We start from the raw sequence: 25,610 nt of genomic DNA, 5'->3' as shown, positions 1-25,610 counted from the left end.
GTGTGCGACGATGGCCGCCTGTCATCCCAGCAGTGGCTCCTGGGTCACCACAGAGACTCAGAGGCCCAAAGCGGGGGGTGGGGGGGGGGGAGGGGCTGGAAATCCAAACGCGTTCTTCCCACCAGTCAGAGCGACTCGGGATGAAAACTTGCTGAGGGCAGCAGGGGCTCCCAGGACGACTGGCAATTTGAGCTTCTCAGAGACAGACAATATGTTGGTACCAGATGTCATTTTAAGCTAAAAACCTATGGTTATGTTACTTAGATGATCTTCTTTATTTACTCTAACCCATAATCCAGAGCAGTTCTCGATTGAACGTGGGCCGTTGAGCGTTCCTGTGGGAACCACAGCTCCGTATTTTTAGGTGTCGCCTGTTCCCAGCTGGGGCATTCGTTTCTGTGTGCGGCTCGCTGCGTTTAGGGTCTGATCCTCTCTGCGTTTATTCTGTCACTGGTCCTCGGGAGTTAGCGCCTCACTCCTCTCTGTTGGGAGAGTATCACCCACCCCCCGCAAGATCGTTCCTAATGTCTCCCCTCCTCCAGCCCCAGAGACCGTCTGCTGGGAGGCTGTGGACATAACTCACTGTATCTATCACTTGGGCAGTTCTCTGCTCATCCCTCCTGCCCTCTTGTCAACAGGGGTGAGGAGAGGCATGACTGAGGGGGCCTGGGGGTCCCCGGGGGCTCAGGAGTTCTGGGCCAGAGGCAGGGCGGTGGAGGTAAAGGCTGTATAGCTGCCTTGGAAAACAGTGGTGGTGGCCTTCCCACTGGTGCCGTCCCTCCCCTCCCCTGGTGGCTTCGGACAGCCCACACCGCAGAATGGGGAAGCCGTGAAGAGTACCCGCACCCCCAGAAGGGCCCAAGCCTCGGGATGCCTGGGCGTGTCTCTACCCAAGTCCTTCCGGCCTGGCCACCCCAGCCGCCCTGGCCGCCACCTCTTGTGGGACTAGGAGGGTAGGAGGGCCTGTCTTTGAGTTGTTCGTGCTCAAAGGAAAGGCGGTGCCCCTCCCCCCAGGGCAGCCGCCCTGCCCACAGGGCCTGGGCAAGCCCTTTGGGGGTGGGGCTGGAATGCCGCCCGTCTTTGGCCATGTGCGCCCGCCAGCTTGCCCCTGCAGGACCCCTGCGATCGAAGGGACAGGTGGAGGGAGTACGCTGACCCGAGTGAGGATGGGAAGGGGTATCTGGAGCGTCAGAGCGGGCTGGCAGTCTGGCCACCTCTGACTCGTCACCTTGGGCAGGCGGTTTTGGCTCTCATGTTTTTACGCAGTAAAAGGGTCTGATAATACCCACCGCGCAGAAGAGTGGTTACGGGGAGTCCAGTATAAAATGCTGCCCACCCCCTGGCAGGCAATAGTGCATAAACCACAGTAGTACCGTTGTCCCTGCTGTCACGACAACTGAAGGCCTCCCGTCCCTCTCTCTGTGGGCCCTGACCGGCCTCTGCAACTCTCAGGGTTCCTTCTAGACTATGTAGCCATTTCGACTCATGGCAGCATCCATACAGGGCCGGCATGTTCACTGCAGAAAAATCAAGGCACATGCTGTCCCCACACCTACAGGACACGCCTGGGCTGTCAGCCTTCTAAGGGAAGCACAGACTGGAGCAGAGGAAAGTCTGCCCCGATGGAACAGGACGGCATGGGGCCAGACTTCTCTCAGCCCCAGCGCAGCGCGGCCGAGGGCTCTGCGGGGTCCACCCCGATTACAAAATGCCCACGGCCACGCAGACCCTCCAGATGCACAGGTCCCAGCCCGGCAGGGGACGGGTTCCTACGGGGAGCGCAGGGCGCATCTCCCCTCCCTAGCAGGGGCGGGGGGCCCTTCTGCTTCTGTCCCCCACCTCCCGGTTACAGCTTCTTGCTCCCTCCAGAGCCACTCGACCTTGATTCCCACCACCCTGTTCCTCCTTTTCACTTGCCAACATTTTTCTCTTGGCTGTGACTGCGGGTGCTTTCCTAGGCTCTGTCCCCTCCAGAAAGCTGCCTCTCTGGGGCTGCATTCGGAGCTTCCTGTGTGAGGTCAGCCCTGATCCCAACCTCCTGCTTCCTCTCCAACCTCTGGCTGTATAAAATGTGGCCTCAAGACACACACACACACACACACACACACACACACGAACACACTCATTCACACTCCCCGAGGACCTCTTCCCTCTTCCCATGTCCCCTCCTCTCCCCAGGGCATCATTATTATTCCCAGGACTAGGCAGTTTCCCTTCCCAGCAGCCCTGTCCTTGTATCTTCCCAGCCAATCAGGAGGCGTCAAATCTTCCCTAAAACCCAATGCCTGCTTTACCTCCATTGCCTCATCTGTGTCTGCTAATTTTGTTGCTTTCTTTAAAAAAAAAATAATAATAAAGAGCACTTTCCTTATGACCCTCTTGCCTGCCTATCGCACGATCCCACATGGGAAGGTCCGGAAAGATACGTTACATAAAAGAAAGCAAGCCCTTTGCTTTAACGTGGGGGTCCTACAGGGGCTAGCGCAGCAGGAGAGTGACGCTGGGCCCTTCTGCATTTGGCCCAGGAGAAAAGGGAACCCAAGGAGACAGACGTCCCATCAGACCCCTTTTCTCTTGGTAGAAGTCATGGGAAGGGCAGGTATGAGGAGTAGCCGCATAAAAAATTAGAATTTATGACCCTCTGCGTGTTTCTCCTGCTGTTCACAACCGCCATGCAAAGCTAGACTTGATGGACCACTTGGCCGTGTCTCCTTACCCCTTTCCACCCAGTACCTCTCCTGGGGCTTTTCTGACGTGCCCTGCTTTAAGACACTGGGTATCTATTTTTAAAGAAACTTGTAAAATAGGGAAAATGAATGGGTGCTTGTTGATCTGTCACATCAAGATTTTTCTCCAGAACACTTCCCTGCAAGATTTCTTTAATGAATGGCTGCCTCTGTATATTTGTTTCTTTGCTTATCCTGAACCACGACTGAAGTTTACAAGTGGACTTAATGGCACACAGGTTTGGGGCTCAGAGAGGTCCAGCTTTAATCCTAGAGTGGCTGCTTAGTGGCAGGTTGGGAGATCCTGAGACCCAATGGGCTCACCTGTAAAATGGGCATTGTTGGAGGATTAAAGTTACTTATTCCCTTATTCGGCAAAAGTGTGGATTAGGGGGCACCCGGGTGGCTCGGTAGGTTAAGTGTCTGACTCTTGATCTCAGCTCAGGTCATGATCTCTCGGTTCATGAGATCAAGTCCCATATCCTGCTCTGTGCTTACACAGCACAGCCTGCTTGGGAGTTTCTCTCCTCTCTCTCTACCCCTGCCCTGCTCGTCCTCTCTCTCTCTCTCTCAAAATAAATAAACTTTAAAAAACTTGTGGGGGCGCCTGAGTGGCTCAATCGGTTGGGCGTCCGACTTCAGCTCAGGTCATGATCTTGTGGTTCATGGGTTCAAGCCCCACGTCAGGCTCTGTCCCGACAGCTCAAAACCTGGAGCCTGCTTCAGTTTCTCTGTCTCCTTCTCTCTCTGCCCCTCCCCTGCTTGTGCTTGCTTGCTCTTTCTGTCTCTCTCTCTCTCTCTCTCTGTCTCAAAAATAAATAAACTTAAAAAAAAACGTGAATTAGAATGACATTTCTTAGGATCTCTTTGCTCTCACCTTTCATGCAAAAATAATCAGACAGGCTGCACCAAATTTAAGTATGTTTGGGATGCTTGGATCTACAACAAAAGCTGTGCCACGTACATGGAAGTCCCTTTGGGGAGCTCATTGGGGCGTCAAAGGATTTGAAGACTAGCTTTCTGGGTGGGCCAAGCTGGCTGGCAGCTGAGGAACATGGAGGAAAGGAAAATCAAGGTCTATGTCCTGGATGACAGGCTTAAGGAAGCCGGACGCTGGAAGACCAACACACAGCGAATAGGCAGAGAACCAGAAGGGAATCCAGGATGGAAGGAGAAGCAGGAGAGGCAGAGCGGGACAACTGGGCGCAAGAAAGGGGGGAGGGGCGGTGGGGAGCACCAACCACCTGCAGGGGGTCCCTGCTGGAGAGGGTTGAGAACACCAGGCAGGTTTGGGAGCGCAGGCTGCACAGAGGGCAGCCAGCCCGGGATCCCCTGCGGGGCGGGGAGCAGGGCCGTGCCCCGCCATCAGAGGACACTTTTCCACCGCTCTTTATTCTCCACACCAGTGCTGCCATTAGCACAGATAATTAGCATTGATGGCAGCTTATTACCTCATTATTTCTGGCTCATGTTTGCTCAGTGCATTACAGGCGGTTTGGACAGATATTCTCCCTGAGAGCCAGGTTCTGGAAAATTCTTCAGAAAAATAGAATCTTGGTCCATAAGGCTCCCCGCTTTTTGTGTTTCGGAAAAGATACTAGCTCGGCCATGTTAACCCCCGTCTCTGGGTTTTCCAGCTGTCCCGCCTCAGCGAGAGCAGGGCGGGTGTGGTAGACAAGACACAGAATGCAGATGGGAGTTTGAGACCGGTCTCCGTCACCTACTAACTGTCGGACCTTAAGAAAAATCATTTAACCTTCCTGAGCTTCGGTTTCCTTGGCTTTAAAATGGAGGACAGGGGTGCCTGGGTGGCTCAGTCGGTTAAGCTTCCGACTCTCGATTTCAGCTCAGGTCGTGATCTCGTGGTTCATGAGTTCCAGCCCACGTCGGGCTGCGCACTGTCAGTGCAGAGCCTGCTTGGGATTCTCTCTCTCCCTCTTTCTCTGCTTCTCTCTCTCTCTCAAAAATACATGAGTAAACATTTTTTAAAAATGGGGGACATACTATCAACTTCACTGGATTATTGCAAGGATTGGATCAGGTCATTGACAGGAGGAGATAAAGCCGGGATTTGGCTATGGTTATGTTCCCATTCAGTCAGTCACCAAACATTTGTGGGGTGTCTCCATGGCAGTGGTGAGTGGCAGGGCAGGACCCATGAAGAATTATGCTTGAGAACCCACCTGCTTGCACCAACCTGCCATGGGGGCGTGGTCAAAGTCCCTCCGCCCCCCGCCGGGTCCCCGGCCTCATCTTCCCTCATTTTTTAAAAAAATTCATTCAGGGATTTTATTGTATTTTATTTTATTTATCAATTTCTTATTTGAATTCTAGTTAACATACACAATATCGGTTTCAGGAGTAGAATTCGGTGATTCATCACTAACAACCCCCAGTGCTCGTCCCAACAAGTGCCGTCCTTCGCACCCATCACCTATCTAGCCCATCCCCCACCCACCTCCCTCTGTAAACCCTCAGTTTGTTCTCTATCATTAAGTTTCCTCTGGTTTGTTTCCCCCTCTCTCTTTTTTCCCCTCCTCCCATATGCCCATCTGTTTCCTAAATTCCCCATATGAGTGAAATCATGGTCTTTGTCTTTCTCTGACTGACTTACTTTGCTTCGCATAATATACTTTAGCTCCATCCACATCGTTGCACACGGCAAGATTTCATTCTCTTTGATGGCTAATAGTCCATATATATATATATATATTTATCCATTCATCAGTCGATGGACATTCGGGGTCCCTCCATAGTTTAGCCATTGTTGCTAATGCCTCTGTAAGCATCGGGGGGCATATACCCCTTTGAATCTGTATTTTTGTTTCCCTTGGGTAAATACCTAGTAGTGCAGTTGTGAGATTGTGGGGTAGTCGTATTTTCTAAGTTCTTGAGGAACCTGCACACCGTTCTCCAGAGCAGCTGCACCAGTTTGCATTCCCACCAACAGCACAAGAGGGTTCCTGTCTCCCCTCGTTCTTGGCCCCACTTGATGTTCAAGTTGTCCCAAGTCATTCAGCAGTGCCTCGGGTATCCTCTCTGCCCGGGCCCTGCCTTGAGCCCATCACTCATGCCGCTTCCTCCTCTGCCACCCATTCTTCACCCGGGATTCCACGCGGGGTGTGTTCAAATCCCTCATTACCCCGGGCTGGTTCGTTCACCCCCCAAACCCCAGTCCCGTGGGACAGTGCTACTTCCAACCTCGTTGGGCGGTTGTGACCATTGATAAGTAGCGTGTGAAGTGCGGGGAATGATGCCCACACAGAGCAAGCCCTCAATCCGCATTGGCCGTCACCATTGTCACCACCTGCTCCTATCGTCAGCTGGCGTCCATGCTTCTCCTACGTCCCCTAGGGTGACATGGCTTTGTCCCCAAATATCCCACACCATATTGAAGTGATCTGCCTCTAAGGCTGTCATTCCCTGGCTGGGGGGGGGGGGGGGGGCGTGTCTTCATTCTTGGTGTCCCCTGCACTAAGGACAGTACCAGGCACATGGCAAGTGCTCGAGAAATCATGGAACCAATTTAAAATGAGCCATAACTCTGAGGTGGCTTTCCTTTATTATTGATTCTGATTGCGGAGACATTCCCTTCAGTGGGGCTGGGATGTGGCCTTTGAAGGAAGGACAAAGCTGTGATGCTAGAAAGCTCTTACCCCATTGTCATCATCGACGTAGCCTCCTCCTTTGGTCCATGGCACATACTTCCTGTGTGACTTACTTTTCGGTCCAGTGTTCCTGTTAAATAAGGTTGGTTTCGGTGGCTGGGCGTCGCTGTGCCTGTCCGGGGGCTGGGCCATTTCTGGCATCGCTGAATGGGCAGATGGCTGGGTGCTCCTGGCTTGGAAAAGAGAGCATTCTCTCCAAGGCTGTATGCTCAGGAGCCCCAAGAAGTGGTGCATGAGGGATAGGACTTGCTGCCCCCCGGTCTTCATGTTGACATCTTTCAACCCTCATGAGTGCACGGGGTCAGAACGTGGGTGTTGGGGACAGTAGAGCTTGGGAGGGCCAGGAGGAGCCTTGTATAACTGACCTTGGTATGAACCTTTATATGTTGAAAGAGCTACTTCTGCAAGTGGCCATTACCAGCTTCCTGTCTGGCTTTCCATCCCTGCCTCTGCCGTTGGGATTCACACGGGCTGCCAGGGGGGCCAAGTGCCCCGTGCGGCTCAGGAACTGTGTGAACCAAGTCTTCCTGAATCCCTGAAGCACGGTTGACCACGGGGCTCCGGCCCACGGGGAAAAGCCGCTGTTCGACCCCCACCAAAGTGATGTTAACGGAGCCCCCCTGTCTCCCAGAGAGCCCCCTCCTGCAGAGTCCAGGGGCACCTGTGTATCCCTTAGACACCTGGAGGGCAGGGCCACCCCCACCGCAGGGACACAGGCAACATGGGCCCCTCCGTGGAGCCCTCTCCTACTTCCTGGTCCATTTCCTAGCCGGCTGGGCACTCGGGACACTCCAACTGCACCCCATCAGGAGGTAGCATCCACCCCTCCTGGGAGCCTCAGAACAGACCATCCCTCACGCTGCTCCTCCAAAACCTTAAATTCAATCAGTCCCTCTCAGGGGGTTCCCACCGGGTTTCTTTCATCTCCTAGAGCCCTTGGCCCTCTTCCTGCCCACCCCGCCCTGCTCCTCCTCCTTCCCTCTCAGGAAGTCGACATCGCCACTCCGTCTCCAACACCTTCCATCCTTCTGCCTCTTCTGCAGACCTTCACCCCTCACATGTCCCTGAAACACCACTGTGTGCCACAGTGTGGCAGGTACTCGGTCTGTCGTAGTAACCAGAGTCTGCATGTTCGAACCCACCTGAAGACACGGACGTTAAACCATAAAAACGCTCATACATGTGTAATTGCAAATGGTGATGTGTTGTATGAAATCAGAAAAAGAACAGAGTTCTATGGCAGAAACCTAGTTTAATTCAGCGTTGGGGGAGGGAGGATGAGTGCAGATCAGGAAAGGTCCCAGAGGAGGTACTACTTGCACTTAGAGCTAAGGGTTATTCAGAGTTACCCACGTAAATAATGGGGAAAAGTGCTTTCCAGGCAGCATGTGCAGGGAAGAGTCGGCATGTTTCAGGACTATAAGGGAAGCTGGTGGGGATGGAGCGCTGGGGGGAGAGTCAGAGACAAGATTAGGCAGGGTGACTGGGGAAAGTGAGGGGTTTGGGATTCATTCTCCTTGTCATGGGAAGAGTTGTAAACTGGGGAAGGCGCCAAGCCAGCATCTGCCTCGTCTGCCTCTACATTTGGGTGGCTAAGTCACCAGCAGTCCGGTGAGCTGAAATGGTCACGAAGCACTTCCCGGAGGACTGCGGGGTGGGAACGGCTTGGCCAGAGCTGGATGTCACTCGATGAAGCCCGGAAATTGTAATGGGCATAAAAAAAAAAAACCTAGCATTCCACACACTTGCCATGTAACCTGCACCGTGGCTCCGTAAGGGGGCATCATTTTACAGCTCAGGCCACCCAGGCCGAGGACAGCCAGGGTGTAGCTCACGAGGGCCGTGCAGCTGAGTGACAGGCCAGGATGTAGGACTGGATCTTCTGACGTCAAGTGCAGTGCTTTTTCTGCCCCGCCAGCAGGGTCTGCAGAGGAGGGAGAGTCCCTTGGCAAGAGAGTTAGGACCAAGGGGAACACGGCATGTGGATGGATGTCGGTGCTCCTTCTGGTTCACACAGCTTTGATGGGCTCCCAAAGACAGGAAGAGTCCTAAAGCTCCCGATTTCAACTTCACATCTAAAGAGTGTGAGGTTCCAGAGGTTTCTGTTGTGAGTCAGCTCCCCTGCTGGCTCTCAGGCTGATGCCAGAATCTTCAGAGAGGAGATGATCCATCCAGGGGCAAAAGCCAGTCCCCCGGGTGTTTGATGGAGGTGACCAACAGCTTAAGCGGCATCGGCTCAAAGCGCCCGCAGCCTGGACCCCACCACGGGGGAGACTCCCTTCGGTGCCACCTTCCCCAGAGCACAGGACACAACGGCCAACACGCACTCTTCGTGAATCAACTTTGTTTCTAAGCACGAGCATCGAGTGTTCTGAAAAGGGAATTAGGAGAACAATGCCTTTCACAATAGCATCAAAAAGAATACGATACCAAGAAACAGGTGCCCTCTGGCATCTCCAACACCCCAGAAACTTTCTCCGGCCTGAGCGCACTCCTCACCTCCCTCTTTGCATTGAAGCTATTTGTGTAGCCCTTACACCTGCCAGGAGCCAAGCCAAGGCCTTCTTCGTGTCCCCTCCCCCCAAATGGCCTTGGAGGTGGAAGGACTTCAAAAAGAAGGTGTTAAAGGATTTCATCCCTGAGCAGGGAGAGCAGATCGGGAGGCACAGATCAATAATGTAACTTTTTAAAATTGAAAACACAACATGGTCACGTGGGAGGCAGGCACCCAGTTTAAGGGGAAGACTGTGGGGGTCTCTCCTGGGTCTAAATCCCATCTCAGCCACTTCCCAGCTGGGGGAATACAGACAAGTTCCTTAACTTCTCCGTCCGAGAGGCTGCCTGGGGCCGGCAGGGTTAGTTAGCAACGCCTCCTTCACGAGGAGGTTATGAAGACCGAATGAGCTGAATCACAGCACCGAGCATGGTGTCTGGAGCACGGAAGGAGCTTGAGAACTCTCCATCTCTGGAGAGCTGAGTGCTGAAATTTGGGCCAAGAGGCGACCGCTCAGATGTGAATCCTGGCTCCATGGTTGCCCAGCTGCTGATCCCGGTGTGACTTCATCTCTCTGTCTCAGTTTCCTCCTTTGCAAAGCGGGGTGGTGCCACCGGCCATCTGGTAGTGTTGTTGCAGATTAGAGGAGGGCGGGTGTGCGGAGGATGTCCCTGGTGATAGCCGAGGGGGTCAGTCCACCTGGACCGAGGGCACATGGCCGCGCGGGGGGAGCACTTAGATGTCCCTGGACGTTTTAGGACCTCTCTGTCCCTCTCGCTTGGCAATACCCGTGCGAACTCCTCTGCGCTCACAAACGTGTCCACATCCACTTCCCTGCAGACAGGCGTCCCTTCTGTGTGTGAAGCAGGGCACCTGCCTAATAAACCATTTTCATGGCCGTGTCACCAGGCTGAGGTGTCGGCAGCCTCATGTTGCCTGCCCCCCCCCCACCCCTGCTTAGCTGGTGCCGATAACTCCCCACATCTGCTGCCCGGCTCAGCGTGCAGTGAAATGTGGCGCGTGAAGAACACACAGCGGAAAGTTAATGAAAACAATAAACTCTGATTTTAAGAGTCTGTGCCGCTCGCCCACACCATTTCGGTCCTCAACCTCGTCCCTTCGGTGGACCTGTGTCTGCATCCCTCCTCCGTTTAGCTTCATGAGCCTAACCCTTCCACCCATCCACCCCCCTGCCCCCCACTTGGGTATTATTTGGCAGGAGCTCGGATGTCCTTGAAGAAGAAGCCGATGTCTTTGGCAGCTGGGAGAAGGGGCACAGGCACGTCCCCGTTCCCCACCTTCCCGCCTGCATCCTGCCCAGTGCTGGTGAGAGGTGACCGCTCCCAGCAGCTGGACGGAGAACCAGTGCTTTGGGAGGGTGGGGGAGAGGGAATCGGGCTGGGCACTCAGCTCAGTACTGCCTGCCAACAGCTTGGGTTCTGAGCCACAAGTGGGCCCAGGTGCTGGGGAGTCAGGTTCAGACGAGGTCGGCCACCTACTTGCTTTGTGAATTTGCCAAATGCTTTAACCTGAGCCTCAGTTCCCTATTTGGCGGGGGGAGTCAAGGGGAGTAACTCGTGCCTCCTTTGAGGTGCTGTGTCAAGTGTCTAGTAGAATGCTGGACACACAGTAAGTCCCCAGGAAATATCAGCCATTAATAGCGGTATTAATAACATCTGACTTTCCGGAGTCCCCTCTGTCTGCCGTGACTTCCACCGCATCACCACAGCTGTCTTGCTCAGTCTGGTTCCTCTGGTCTTATTCTTGATCCAATAAACAGACCTTTGACTTCACTTTCTGGTTTCCAGACTGTAGGCCCCATAAGACCACTCGGGCCAAGCAGCCTTCACCCTAGACCCTGCACTGATACTCTCCCCTCCCCCGCCCACCCCGAACCCACTCCTGAGTCTCGCTCTTGGCTTGGTGACCCAGACCAAGGTCTCTCAGACTCTTCCCTGATCTGTTGGTCTTTCTACTTAACTCCCCAGGTCTGGTCCCCCAAAGCAGCCTGAGCCCTGTGGGCCATTCTGTTCGGCTAGCTGATGGCGGGGGGTGGGGGAGGACAGGAGTGGGAAGGGGCGATCTCTCTTCCCCAAGCTGGGATCAGTGAGGCTCAGACAGCTCTGGACTTGGTGGTGCCCCCGTATTCCTGCTCAGACGCTTGTGCCCAGAAGCCCTGCCGTGGTTCATTCATTCAGTTGGTAAATATCTAGTTGCTTCCTATTCGTAGTGCAGAAGATTTAGCAATCATGTCATTACTAGTATCTCCTTGACCTCGAGAAATTGTCCCCCTTGATGATTCCCAAACCAGATAGGAAAGAATCATAACCACTGTCTAGGCCAACAGATAGGAAGAGCTCTGAATTCTGGCCCCGGCCTCCATCAGCATTAGGTCCAGATGTCAGGGTGGGGTGGCAGAGAGGCTGTCTCCTCCTCGGGGCTGCCTGGGGCCCCCTGCCAGCTGTCCTCAGCGTTCATCGTCTCCATCGGATGCCCGCGTCATCATTAGATCCGGCCCCCAGAAAACTGGTTGCGTCTTTACAGACAACAGCAAAGGCTGCAGATGTTCTGTGTAAAAGTCAGCGAGACCACACAGCATGCCAGGCTGTCAGTTCACCGGGACTGGCAGGGTGGGAAGACCGCAACGCGTCCTCCCCCAGGGATCCACCGGGAGACTCCAAACTAGGAATCTCACTTGAATAACACAAAAAGAAACAAGCGAGCCACACTTCCTCCCGGTCCGTGACACAACAGGAGGGACAAAAGCAAAGGGGGGGGGGGGTTGGGTGCTCACAGGGTCAGAGGCCTTTCGCTGTCACAGCAGCCGCAGGGTTCTAGATTGTAGGAGCCCCCGGGAAGGCCTGGCTTGGGGCTGGGACCAGGCGGGGTGAAGAAGCCATGGCTCCTCGCACTCCGAATGCATGGGTTGGCAGTGTGGTAACCTGCAGATCAGAATCCCCCCGTCGGGAGCTGCAGGTGGTGCGGGAGACTCAATCAGGAGGACGCAGGGACCCTAGAGAGGAGAAGTGAATGGGGACCCAAGTCCGGCTTAGATCCAGGGCAGCCATCCGAGTGCCCAGGGTCTGCGGAGCCCAAAGAAAGCCAGCTGTGTGGGGTCCTGTGTTCTGGGAGGAGCAGCTCATTTCTGGGGAGAACACCCACTGCATTTCTGTCTTCAGAAATCAGACTTCCTCCCTCTGAGGCCCCGAAAACCACACCAGCCAGCAGAGCGAGTGCCTCCATGTGACAGCACCGTCCAGGAGCTCTGCTCTGAGGCCCTGGAAGAGTTCAGAGGGACCAGGTGGTGGTGTTGGGGAGGGGGGGGGCATGGGCTGCACACCCTAGCTATGGAAGCCAACTGAATCCCCTAGAGGCCAGACAAATGATGGACAAGAGGAGGAGGAGAGTGGATACGTGTTGTTTCCCTCTCATTTTGGGATTTCGCTACTACAGATAGATTCTTAGTTAAAATTAAAAAAGGCGTTATTGAATGGACACCCCAAAATGGTAAAAGTCGTTATCTATGATGGGGCCCCTGGGTGGCTCAGCTGGCTAGGCGTCTGACTCTTGATTTCAGCTCAGGTCATGATCTCAGGGTCATGGGATTGAGCCCCATGTCACACTCTGTGCTGGGCACGGAGCCTATTTAAGATTCTCTGTCTCTGCCCCTCCGCAGCTCAGGAACACATGCACCCTCTCTCACTCTCTCTAAAAGAAGAAGGAAAGAAAAAGAGTAGTAATCGATGATCATGGGACTATGGGCATTTCCCTTTATTTTTGTTTTGCCTACGTTCTCACTTAAAAAATCATTCGTTTGTACTTGTTCTGTAATCGAAAGTGAGGAGTTACTTCACAGGGTTGCGCATCGTGAATGTGAAGCATTTTGAGGGGAAAGAGGAAGAGAAGTGGAAACACAGTGTCACTTGAGCCAAGCTATGCAGGCCAAGGGGTGGCTGCCGTTGACCGGGGCAGGCAGTGTGGGGTGAGGACTGACACTGATCCGTGGGCAACTCTGAGCATTGCAGACGGCCTTAGCACCACAGCACCCCCTCCAGGCTGTGTCCTTGGAGCAGCCTCTGGGAGATGGAGGGAGGACCCTCATTTGGAGGACAGGAGGGTGTGGGGAGCCTCTGATGCGAGTAGGCTGTGAGCCCCTGGAGGCTGGGCACGGACCCCCGCCGTGCCTAGCTCAGAGGGCGCGGTGCTCCCTAGGGACACAGTCTGGCCCTGCATGCCTGGCCCACAGGTGTGAGTGAGGACCTTCGGTGTTTAAGGCGGCCCTGGCCTGCACCTGTCTGTGGGGAAGGCCGCTTCGCTCCAAGAAGCCCAGAATTGGAGTCGGAGGCGAGCCATCCTCAGACGTGACCCAGAAAACTGGCCACTGACCCAAGACTTCAGGCTTGTCAAATATGAACAAGCCAGCAGAGGCCTCTGGGAACCCAGCTGGAACAGGGGGTCTGCTGGAGAAACTGACCTCCAAGTGGTGAAGGGTAGATACATAACGAGAAGGCGTCTCCAATGCTACAGAAACCCAATCAAAACAGAGCATGAATGCGGCGGCAACAGAAGCCTTTCGCTTAAACACGGAGCCTCTCCCAACACGGATGGCTCTTTAAAAACACTGGAAATGGTCTTTTCTGCTGTGGGAAAAAAATGCCTCGCTGTGTGCCAAGAAAAAAGGATGTGGTCAGAAAGGAAGGGGCGGAAGAGGAGGTGGGCGGCTTCTCAGAGTCTGACATAAACAGTGCAGAATGAGGAAAGACCTAATTTTAAAACTTACTCTGTAATCATGGTGCAAACCATCTGAGAATCGGGACCCGTGCCAGGGCCGGGGCTGGGACTGGTGTCTCAAAAGGCTGAGAGGCTGCCTAGAGGCAGTGGGCGTCTGGACCCACCAGGTGACGTAGGGCATTGGCTCTGAACCCCCGCCTCCCCCACCTCTCACCGCAGCCTTCTTCGCAGCCCTGAGCCCTGCCCCCACCTGCTCCTGGAAAGGGGCTTCTCTCCATCCTCTCCTCTCCCATGGGCTGTGACTTCAAGCTCCTCACGTGGAAGGGCTCCGGGGAAGCAGAGGTGCTGGGCGCTGCCTTTGCCAAGTCAGAAGTGACACTGAGCAGGAGGCTCTCCGGGATGTGGGTGCACTGCTCTTTCCAGCACTAGACGGGGAAAAGTCTGAATCCTCAGGAAACACGGCATTCTCTTTAACTTTCCACCTTCCCAAGCGGTGACGCCATAGGTTCGAGCCATGAAGGTAAAGAGAGAAGGCAGGAGCCCCTTCCCACCATCAAAGGGCAGTAAAGTTAACAGCAGCCAGTCTCCTGTAAGAGCAGGTTCAACCAGGTGGAGAGATCACAGACTCAGAGCAGTGCCTGTGATAGGGTCAGGGCTGAAATGCAGCCCTGGAGCTGGAGTAGGGTCTCGGAGGTCCCCAGTCCAACCCTGTGTTTGGTTGGTGAATTTCGGAGAGATCCAGGGCCCTGGGAAGGAACCTGGATGGCTAGGGCGGAGGCACCTGGGGAGGGCGGAGGGTGTCTGTTTAGCAGTTGTGTAAAAAATGTTTCACTATTGATGACAGCAGCATCTGTCAGCTAATATCACCCATGACTATTATCATTATTTTTCAGAACCCTTGGACCACTAATTTGGTACCAGGGCGTCATTGTGAGGAAAGCATGTGATTTTGAATCAGATCCCGGAATCGCAACTCAGTTCTGCCCATCGCTAGCTGTGTGACCCCTGAGCAAGTTCCCTATTGTGTAACGGAAAGTAGAATGATACCCACTTCACGAGACTGATATAAGAAGTGGGTACAAAGCTATTTCTGGGAGTACTTTGTAAATGTTAAGACTGAACAGATGTGAGTAAAAGCACACAAATCAAAAGGAAATTTTGAATTAGAGCTGTCCAGAGTTCCAAAGCCACGGGGCTCCAGATCTCCCACCTCCACCTGTCCCCAATATTTGTGGGATCCAAGGTAGGAGCACAAACGAAGGCCTATATACCATATTTCTAAATAGTAGTTTTAATTCTAAGTCAACTAACGGAAAGCTGAGGGTGTAAGTGAGACTGGCAGTGCTAAATCACATCTGTTCTGTCCTCTTACCTTGACAGATACACCTTTCTAACAACCTAGAAAGCGAGGTTCAGATTTAGAATTCTCAGACTCCTCCAAGCTCTGTGCTAGGGTACAGAGGCATAAGAAGATACGAGCCGGCCCCTAGCTGGCCCCACTCTCCTTCCCACCCTGGCTCTGTACCATATAGAGAGATACGGGCCATCATGGATATGCATGTAGACACCTAACCACCTAACACACCTGTCCAAACTCCATACATGCCCCCTACAAACAACCATGCTTTGGCTCACACAGGTGGAGTAGACTACCCTTAAGAAGACAGACCAGGAAAAAGGCCTTGCATCAACCGTGGAGGCAAGCGTGGGGCCATATGGGCTGGGAATACTGAGATCCCAGATACCCAGAGCATGGTCTAGAAGAAGGGGCACGGGCTCCAGATGGACACGTCCGCCTAGCCCCACAATGTGAAATGGCATAGCCAGTGGGTCTCTTAAAGTGGAGGGCCAGGCAGGAGCTCCTGTCGCCTGGGCTGAGAGACAGCATCATCCTGGATCTCACAGCCTCCCTGGGAGCTTGAAACACCCTTGAAACCACCCATCAATCAGGGGACATCAGTGTCAGCAGTACCCCCCGAATACCTGCCCACTCCCTGCCCTCAAGAATGCTGCTGCTGGCTCCCGATCTCCTTGGTGACCATGGGGCTTCGGGGGGGGGTGGGGGGAGCAAAGAGGGGCTCCTTCGGGGAGGTTGCTCTGCTCCTCGTGGGCCCTGGGAGAACTGGCTGGGTCCGGTAGAAACAGGACCTCAACCCAGGGGCCACTTATTTGAATGAAATGCTTCGCACGAGCTTGTTTAAAGAAGATTTGCCTTTTTCTTCTAAAACTGGGCTGCAGAAAGCATGAAGGTTGCAATAATCGATGCTTTCATTATTAGCTCCATTGGCGAGTCCATTAGCTGTGCGCTTTGGGTCAATGGCTGTCCAAAATGAAAACACTGTGTTTATCCCGTGAGGAGAGGGTTGTAAGAGAAGGAGGGGAATTGAGATAACTAATGTGGGTCTCGTGTGTTATAGTTTCCAAAGCGTCTGCTCACCTGCCATTGCTCTGTGTGATCCTTGTAACAGCTTCGAGATGTAACTTGCCTGGAGTCACTTTCCTTCTCTAATTTGCCTTCCCATTTTACACATGAGGAGCCTGAGGCCGACAGGAGTGTCTTGTCTGAGGCCAGCCAGCTGTTACTTTGGCACTGACACCCAAATCAGTGCTTTCTCCACTCACCACCAAGAAGACCTCAAAGAGAAAAAAATGAGATTGGGGACTCATTGAAGGTTAAGATTAAGGAGCTTTCCCACAAGCATGGTGAAGGAGAGAAAGCAGGGTTTGGGGCCAGAAAGACCTGACTTCAAAGCCTAGCACTGCCCTCCCCAGGAGGAGGAGTTTGCACAGTTCACTCTGAGCTTCTGTTCCTTGTGTGTGACCAGGGTACAATAATCCCTGCCTCACATGCTTACTGTCAAGTGTTTGCAGCTGGAAGGGTTGACGGCTGTGAGTTTCCTTCTTTCCCAACCCTCTCTCTTCCCACGTCTCGCTTCCGTACTCATATCTGAACTTAAATCTCACTCGCGCCCCATGCCTGACCACACGCCTCACGTTCATTATCTCATTTAAGGCTCACACCAAGTACATCAAGGGAGTCTTATTACTATGCCTAGTTTGGAGATGGAAACTGGCATAAAGAGGGCAAGTGACTTATCTAACTGACACAGCCAGTAGGTGGTAGCACTCAGTTTACAAGCCGAGGCAACCTGGCTCCAGAAATCCTGCTTTCGGTTCCTCTGCTCGGACAACTCTCCAACTTTGGTGCCCAACTTCTTGAAGGAATTACCTGAATTCTCTTTTTTTTTCCCTTGTGCTTGTTCATTCCCCCCATAACTCCTTACCGAAAGGCCTCCACCAGCATATCTTCACCGCTGTCTTGATAATAAATCTAATGGTCTTTTTCTTAATCCCACTCTCTCCAGTTCATGTGGCTTTTAACAATGGTGACTTCCTGAAATTCTCTTGACTTTGGAAGTTCATTGTCCCCTTTTGCTGGTCCTTCTGCTTCTTAGTTTCCTCTTTGTCTTCTGGCCATCTGAACGAGCCTCCTAAGGCATCTCCTTCAGCTCCAGTGATCCCAATATCACCGTCAGGTCAGCTGACCCTCTCCATGCAGACAGTTGCCAGATTTACACCTCTAGCCCTGACTTTCTCCTAAGCTCTAGACCCAACTTTGCAACCCCACAAAAGCATCGCGTCCCAATTGAAACTCAGTCTCCTCCTACCTTTCACTTCAGACTGTTCCAATACCTATCTATTCAACAAATAATTTTGAACTCCTTTTTAAAAAATTTTTTTGATGTTTATTTCTTTTTGAGAGGCAGAGTGTGAGAAGGAGAGGGGCAGAGAGAGAGTGAGACCCAGAATCTGAGGCAGGCTCCAGGCTCTGAGCTGTCGCACAGAGCCCAACACGGGGCTCGAACCCACAAACTGTGAGATCGTGACCTGAGCTGAAGTTGGATGCTTAACCGACTGAGCCACCCAGGGGCCCCAATTTTTAACTCCTTCCACGTGCCAGGCATTGTTCTAGGTACTGGAGATATGGCAGTGAACACAACATAAGACATACGTTGGGCTTACATTTGGGGAGTTGGGAGACCATAAACGAAATAAGTTATATATTATATTAGACAGTGGAGAAAAATAAATCAGAGAAATAGGATGAAGAACACTGGGTTGGGAAGTTGCAATTTTAAATATGGTTGACAGGAAAGGTGGCACTAAGAACACGATGCTTGAGCCAGGAATGATGGAGGCAAGGGAGCAAACCTTACAGATCCTGAAGGAAGAATGCTTCAGATAAAATGAAGAGTGCAAAGGCCATGAGGTGGGAGTTTGCTCAGTGAGCAGCACAGAGGCCAGAATTGGCAAGAAGGAGAGAAAAGTTAATGATACACAAGAGGAAAGGAAGACCCAGATCATGCAGGGCCACCTAGGTCCTTTTAAGAACATTGACGTTTCCTAAATAGTTTAGGAGCCGTGGAATCGTTTTGGGCAGAGGAGTGACATAATTTCACGTTTGTTTAACAAGACCACTGTGACTGCCATGTTGAAAATAGACCGGAGCAGCAGAGCAGAAGTATTAGCAAGCATACTAGTTTAGGACGCTAGTGCAGCAATCCAGGAGAGCCAGCTGTAGCTTGGATCAGGGTAGTGGCGATGGAGGTGGTGGATGGGCAGGAGTTGAATTCTAGACGGATATTGACGACATCAACAGGATTTGCCAATAGTTAGTAAGTGGAAGGTGAGAGAGTGGTCAAGAGTGACTCCAGGGTTGTTGGTAGGTGGGCCAGGGATTATATGGAGCCCAGGAGAGCAATCCAGGCTGGAGATAGAAATTTGGAAGTTGTCAGCATGTAGATGGTACTTACAGCCATGAGACTGGATTCACCAAGATGGAAAAGAGAGGAGGGCCAAAGACTGAGACCTGGGGACCTCTGAAGGTAGAAGGTTGAGACATGAAGCAGAACCAGCAAAGGATGGTGAGGAAGAGCTAGCGAGACACAAGGAGAAACGAGAGGTGTGTGTGCTCCATGTTCTAACCACCATGTCCTGGGCAAAGACACAAAGACAAACACGACTCCGTCTTCCCTGCCTAATGGAAGAGTCAGAGCTTTGCACCCTGAAATTCCACTGTGGGTGAGTCTGGAGATGGGTGTGGCATGTCAGCCACAGTGAGGCCACACCTTGTTACTTCTTTTTTTTTTTAATTTTTTTTTTCAACGTTTTTTATTTATTTTTGGGACAGAGAGAGACAGAGCATGAACGGGGGAGGGGCAGAGAGAGAGGGAGACACAGAATCGGAAACAGGCTCCAGGCTCCGAGCCATCAGCCCAGAGCCTGACGCGGGGCTCGAACTCACGGACCGTGAGATCGTGACCTGGCTGAAGTCGGACGCTTAACCGACTGCGCCACCCAGGCGCCCCCACACCTTGTTACTTCTGAGAATGATTTTACACACACACACACACACACACACACACACCAGTCAACTGTGCTTGGCTCTTCTGAATAATTGTTTGAGTGAATGTTTTACTTTATTCCCTCTTTTGTCTCTGAGAGGCAATCAGTTGCCAAGCCACAGTAGATCTACCTTTGCAGTATCTCTTATATGTGGCCCTTCCTCTCCATTCTAAGCCACCAGCCTAGATGAAAGCTTCACTAAAGATCACCTAGAATGTTGCAAAAGCTCCGGAGCATCCTGGTTCCCTCCCTTTGGTTCTCTAATTCTTCTTCATACATCACCTTTCTTCCTGGCTCATCATCTCTCGCTGAAAAGTCCCACCACCCCTGGGATGAAGCCCAGTGCTCAAGCCCATTATTAAAGGCACTTCCTCCCAGACTGACACTGCCTTGCCCAACCAGCCTTGTCTCCACTCTTCCCAGGTGGTCCCTCTGGTTCCTGGACACTCCATGTTCATGCTTAATGCCACACATTTGTCCATGATGGAACCTCCCGCCAAGGTGTGCCCTTCTTTGCTCCTCACAGCTCAAATTCCATTTCCTCCCCAAACCCTCCCCCTATAGCCTGCATGGATGTCCATGTTTCTGACTTCCTGTATCACTCCAAGTCTGTGTCATTAATTTTTGTATGTAGGTGTATTATGGCATGAACAGTCACTAAATACATTTGTAGTCACCAGTTCATTCATTTTATTTGTGTGTGGCTTGTCTGCCTCCCCCTCAAGGATAAACATGGTGTTAAACATGGTGCAATTGTAATATTGGAATACATGAATGGTAGATAATAGTTTTTTTTAAGGTGAGGGAAAATATAAAGTATAAAACTGAGATAAAACACTTTGTTATATACAAGCTGTATATAAGACAAGCATGAAAATGATTTAAATAAAATATTCCTTCGACAAAAATGTATTAAGATCTACTATCTGCCAACAATGTGCTAAGTACTAATGATCCAAAAATAAGTCATAATCCCAAGCCTCAAGGAAAGCATAATCTAATGGAGAAAGCAGACACATAAACAAACAATTATAATATAACCTGGGACCTGTAAAGAGCTGGATATATCCAGGAGAGCTTGGAAGAGAAGGCTTCCTGGAGGAGGTGACGCATGTAATGATTCTCAAAAAAGAGTACTTAGGTCCAGTGAGACTTTAGCAGGGGAGAGAGAGCTTCAGGCAGTGGGCATGGCATGAGCAAAAGGAAGAGGGGAAGAACAGCATGGCATGTTAGGGTGGGAAGGCCAGACCATGGAGAGCCATATATTAAGAAACGTGAATCTTACCATGTAGATGATGCCATTGATGCCCATTCAGAGGAAACTTCGAAGGGTGTAGAAAGGACAGAATCATGTCTGCATGTGGGAACACCAATGCAGCTAAAAGATGAATTTGAAAGGGATTGGGGTTGAATGCAGAGAGGCCCAGCTGTGGCCCCTTACCAGTAGACCAGGTGGGAGATGCTAAGGGTGTGAATTAAATGACGGCAGTGAGAACTGGAGAAAAGGAGATAAATTCAAACATCACGTATGGAGCAAAATTCACAGGATGCAGTGATGCGGTAGCTGAGACAGTCTAGGAAAGAGCATAGGAAGATGGCCCTTATTTCTGGCCTTGAAGACTGGGTGAGTAGTGGGTCACCTGCTGCAGCAGAGATGGGAGAAGGGGCCAAGTGTATGCTAGAGGTGGTGAGTTCACTTTGACCATGTAGGATTTGAAGCGCCTCAAGCATTCATTTAAAGTAGTTCTCGGGGCGCCTGGGTGGCGCAGTCGGTTAAGCGTCCGACTTCAGCCAGGTCACGATCTCGCAGTCCGTGAGTTCGAGCCCCACGTCGGGCTCTGGGCTGATGGCTCAGAGCCTGGAGCCTGTTTCCGATTCTGTGTCTCCCTCTCTCTCTGCCCCTCCCCCGTTCATGCTCTGTCTCTCTCTGTCCCAAAAAATAAATAAATGTTGAAGAAAAAAAAATTTTTTTTTAAAAAAATAAAAAAAAATAAAGTAGTTCTCTAAAAGAGAGAGTGACTCCATGGTACTATCACTCCTGAAACTCACCAGGGACTTCTTTGAAAACCATTATCAAACTGGTTTATCAGCTATATAAACCAATCATGCATTGTATAGGCATAACTCTTTTTGGAGGAAAAAAAAAAGCCACTACCTTAGAATGTGCATTAGTACCTATTTTTCATAAAAGAAATAAAACTATGATATTTTTGGAAAAGAAACCTACTCCCTATTCACTAGATTTAAGTCATAGTGAATTTTGGCTACTTCCAAAATCAAACCCACCCTGGGGCTGTGGGAGAGAACATGCCTCTGACCCAAAGGATTTCCAATAGAGCAGTGGCCAAAGTCACAGCAATGTAGATGGATGGGGTACGTAGCCTCCCAAGGTCACTGCACCCATTGGCTAAACTCAGCCATGTCCCTTTGTTTCCATGTGATGAATAAGAAGCTTGTTTCTCTATTCCACAGAATCTTCCAAGAAAAGGGTGTCTTCCTTCTCTCCCAAGACAGACACAAGAGTAGAGCCTTATTATGTTATCTCTGTTTTCGGAACATCTGGGACCAAACTAAGCTTTGTAAATTTCTCACTTGACTGACCTCTAGACCCTGGGCTTAAGTCTGTTCACGTAGCTCTGGGCAGGAAGATGGGGGCAAAAATAGGAACCGTGAAGACACTATAGACAAAGTATCTTAACCAACCAGCAAGATAGCCAGTCTTTAAAAGGACAGTGTTATAACAGAATCAAAAACCAAATTCCCCAGCCAATATGCCACAGTTGGCACAGTGTCTAAGTACAGTGTTACACTGCTGAGAATACTTGTCCTCTAGTCCCACAAAAGAACCCCAAACAGGTCTCATCACTGTAACCTAAACGGAGATCAGAGTTGAGGCAACACAGGAAGTAAATGCCTGGTGACTTAATAACTGTCTCCACACTTTGGCTGGAGGCAAGAAGCTGACTCCAGTCTGGCCATTTCATAAACCCAATAAGCAGATTGGGCTTCACCTGACCTCTGACCCATATATGAATATGTCCTGCTCAAATAACACTTACTCCCTTTTGTACAGTAAGAAATGGCCACAGCATTTTCGGTGAGCTACTCCTTGGCTCAGCTACAACCAGCATGTGCAGCAAAACGGTATCTCTCTGACTTTCTATTTGAGGTCATTTCTTCTTCTTCATTTCTGCCAATCATGATACACTGCAGTTACTCCCGGCAGCTACCAAGGGCATGCAGACAAGAGAAAAGGTTCTTGCAGCTGTGCGCTCACTTCCTCTCCATGAAGCCACACTGGAAGTGCTGTGGAGGCCAGCCAGAGGCAGTAGTTAGTGTCTCAATGTCCCTGCGTGACAGTAAAAGATGCTGAGACATTTCAGCATCAACTTGACAGTGGAGCTCTCTCTTAAGCCATGTGTATAAAGCCCTGTAGGATCTTCTGTCACTTCATAAGAGGAAGAACTTAGCTGATGAGTGGAGCATCTCTTGTATTTCTTTAATTATTACATTCTTCTGGGGCTCCTGGGTGGCTCAGTGGTTTGAGCATCTAACTCTTGGTTTTGGCTCAGGTCATGATCCCAGGGTTGTGGGATCAAGCCCTGTGTCAGACTCCTCACTGAGCATTGAGCCTACTTAAGATTCTGTTTCTAGGGGTGCCTGGGTGGTTGGTTGGTTAAGTCGGTTAAGCATCCAACTTCGGCTCAGGTCTTAATCTTGCGGTTTGTGAGTTCGAGCCCCACGTCTGGCTTTGTGCTGACAGCTCAGAGCCTGGAGTCTGCTTCAGGTTCTGTATCCCCCTCTTACTCTGCCCCTCCCCCACTTGCATTCTGTCTCTCTCTCTCAAATATAAATAAACATTAAAATTTTTTTTAAAAATTCTCTCTCCCTCTGCCTTTCACTAAAAAAAAAAAAAAAAAAAAAAATCTTCTCATATTACTAAGAATCATTCCTAGTCCCAGCAGTGGATATATGGAGAATGCACACTCAGGCTCTGCCGACTTAATTTCTGCTTCTGTTTGGATTCAATCCAGCTCCCGGTGGCTGCTCTGGGAGCTGCAAGCAGATGGACAGCCAGAGTCCCCTCCACTCTGACTTTCTCCAGAACCATGTAAGGGTACTTGGGGAAGTGATATGGTATAGTGGTCAAAAGCACAAAGTCTGGAGTCAAATAACTCCTAACTCCACCTCTTACAATCTGTAGAACCCACATTATGGGCCTTAACATCTTTAAACCTCTATCCTCTCATGTGTAAAATGGAAATAAAAGTTCATTCATCTTGTGGGATATTTTGAGCATTAACTGAGACAACATAGTTAAAGTACTTAGCACAGTGGTTGAAATAGAGCAGCAATCAATAAGTATCAGCTGTGACAATGATGGCGGTGGTGACAATGATGATGATGAGCTGGGGGAAGAGACATGGGCTAAAGTCAGGGGTACCCAAGAGAAGTAGCAAAGTGCCCAGAATGGCAGGTTCGCTAAACTAAGCAATTAATGGGGTGCCTGGGTGGCCCAACCAGTTGAGCATCTCACTCTTGGTTTCAGCTCAGGTCATGATCTCATGACCTGTGGGTCTGGGCCCCACATTGGGCTCTGCATGGCAACGTGAAGGCTGCTTGGGATTCTCTGCCTCCCTTTCTCTCTGCGCCTCCCGTCCTTGCACTCTCTCTCCCTGGCTCGCTCTCTCTTTCTATCTCTCTCTCAAACATAAATGAACATTAAAATAATCTTTAAAAAAATAAAATAAAATTAGCAATTAGACTTCCAGTCTGGACCTGAAGTCAATGGGACAATAGCACTTTAGAGACTATGTATGCCAGCCTACAGCACAATGTTTGCTTTGAGGTGGTTTCCAGAAGGTGACCATTATCTCCTTGTGTGTCAGTTTCTATGTCTGTTTTCCAAGTGCTGGATTGGCCAATGATTGGAATTTAAGCAACCCTCTTTGTTGAGTAGAAATTCTACGACTGTGATTTTCTGGGAAATTTGTGTAACCCTTAACTCTGCCTCCTTTTGCCCTCCTTTCCACCTGATGCTTCCTTTCAAGTACATCAAACCGTAACCACTTCTTCCCAACAAACAAACCTTGCACACATTCATACTTCCCAAGAAAGTTGTTATTGCAATGGAATGACTCTAAATAGCTGATTACAATTCCACCATCCCAAGTGGTTGATACCTCTTTGTGGGGCTCACAAATGCCTCTTTGAGCTTCCCGTTGCCAGTTAAACCAGCTATGATTTTATTTAACTTTTTGGTATTTTTTTTTTAATCTTTGTGTTATTTCGATTTGTCTCTATCTCATCCCAAAGCAGCACAGCATAGAACTTTCTGACCTGAATTCCCCTCTGAGCTTCCCATTTTGACCAAGTTGACTGTGTTAGTAAGTGTTGGGCACCTCTCCATCTTTTGAAAAATTCATACAGCCTCTTCTTTTCTTGTGCATCTCTTCTGCTTTGCCAGGTCAAGCTGGGAACTACCTGACTTGAGGGAAGGGAGAGTAAAAGCCATCAGTGACTCAGATGGGGTGAGCTACCCTTGGTACGGGAACACCACAGAAACTGTGACCCTGGTTGGTCCCACCAACAAGATCTCCAGGTTCTCCGTCAGCATGAATGACAACTTCTACCCAAGTGTGACGTGGGCAGTGCCAGTGAGTGACAGCAATGTGCCACTGCTCACAAGGATCAAGAGGGACCAAAGTTTCACTACCTGGCTGGTGGCCATGAACACCACCACGAAGGAGAAGATCATTCTGCAGACCATCAAGTGGAGGATGAGGGTGGACATTGAGGTGGACCCTCTTCAGCTCTTGGGGCAACGGGCCCGGCTAGTGGGCAGGACTCAGCAGGAGCAGCCCCGGATCCTGAGCCGGATGGAGCCCATCCCCCCTAATGCACTAGTGAAACCCAATGCCAACGATGCCCAGGTCCTCATGTGGAGACCCAAACGAGGGCCACCTCTGGTTGTGATCCCTCCTAAGTAGAAGCAGACTGGCCTGACTGTGTGTGGAGCACATGACGCTGCGACACGCAGTGAGGCTGCCAGGGGTGGCAGGAGCCAAACTGAGTTTCTGAGCCAAAGCAGACCTCTCGGTTTGCCAGCCTTTGCAGCCACTTGTGAAGAGTAGGGCTGCTTCTTGGGTGGTAGAACCATAATCCTTAGGAAAATTCCCTTCCTTTTAGGAATAAAGAAATCGCTGATTTGACAGACTTGCTGTGATTACCATGCAAGTAGCCATATTTTGGAGCTGACCAGGATGATTCTTTTATCTGAACTATTGACCATTGCTTTCCTGCGAGATGCAGGGGATGGAAACAAAATTAAACAGTGCCTGTGGCAAATGCTGCTTCCCAACCAATTAGAAGTGGGAGTGAAAACATCCACACCAGGTGTTTGTAAGACAGACAGTCCCACTGTCTGACTGGAGGGTGCTGGGGATGGGGGTGGAATGAAAGTCAGGTGGCGAAGAGAATGGGGAAAGAAAGAAATAAGTTGTTATTACAAATTAATACCTGTGAATTTATTGGTAGACCATCAGCTCTTCAACATACTCAGTGGAATGAAAGGCACACTTTAAA

General features: G+C 50.9%; 1 protein-coding gene across 1 annotated transcript in view; it reads left to right on the top strand.

Moving 5' to 3' along the window:
* The window catches only part of FAM78B (family with sequence similarity 78 member B), a 79,683-nt gene extending 54,663 nt beyond the window's left edge, over positions 1 to 25,020 (top strand). Inside the window, exon 2 of the mRNA XM_047077222.1 lies at positions 24,493 to 25,020. Coding sequence (XP_046933178.1) covers positions 24,493 to 25,015 — 523 coding nt within the window. The 3' untranslated portion in view covers positions 25,016 to 25,020. The remainder of the gene's footprint in view (positions 1 to 24,492) is intronic.
* The last annotated feature ends 590 nt before the right edge of the window (positions 25,021 to 25,610 follow it).

Source organism: Lynx rufus, unplaced genomic scaffold (genome assembly GCF_022079265.1).
Source record: "Lynx rufus isolate CCGP_SWC_20201006 ecotype Redwood Valley unplaced genomic scaffold, mLynRuf1.p SCAF_15, whole genome shotgun sequence".
Classification (NCBI taxonomy): Eukaryota; Metazoa; Chordata; class Mammalia; order Carnivora; family Felidae; genus Lynx; species Lynx rufus.
This window is presented reverse-complemented; position numbering and strand designations above follow the sequence as displayed.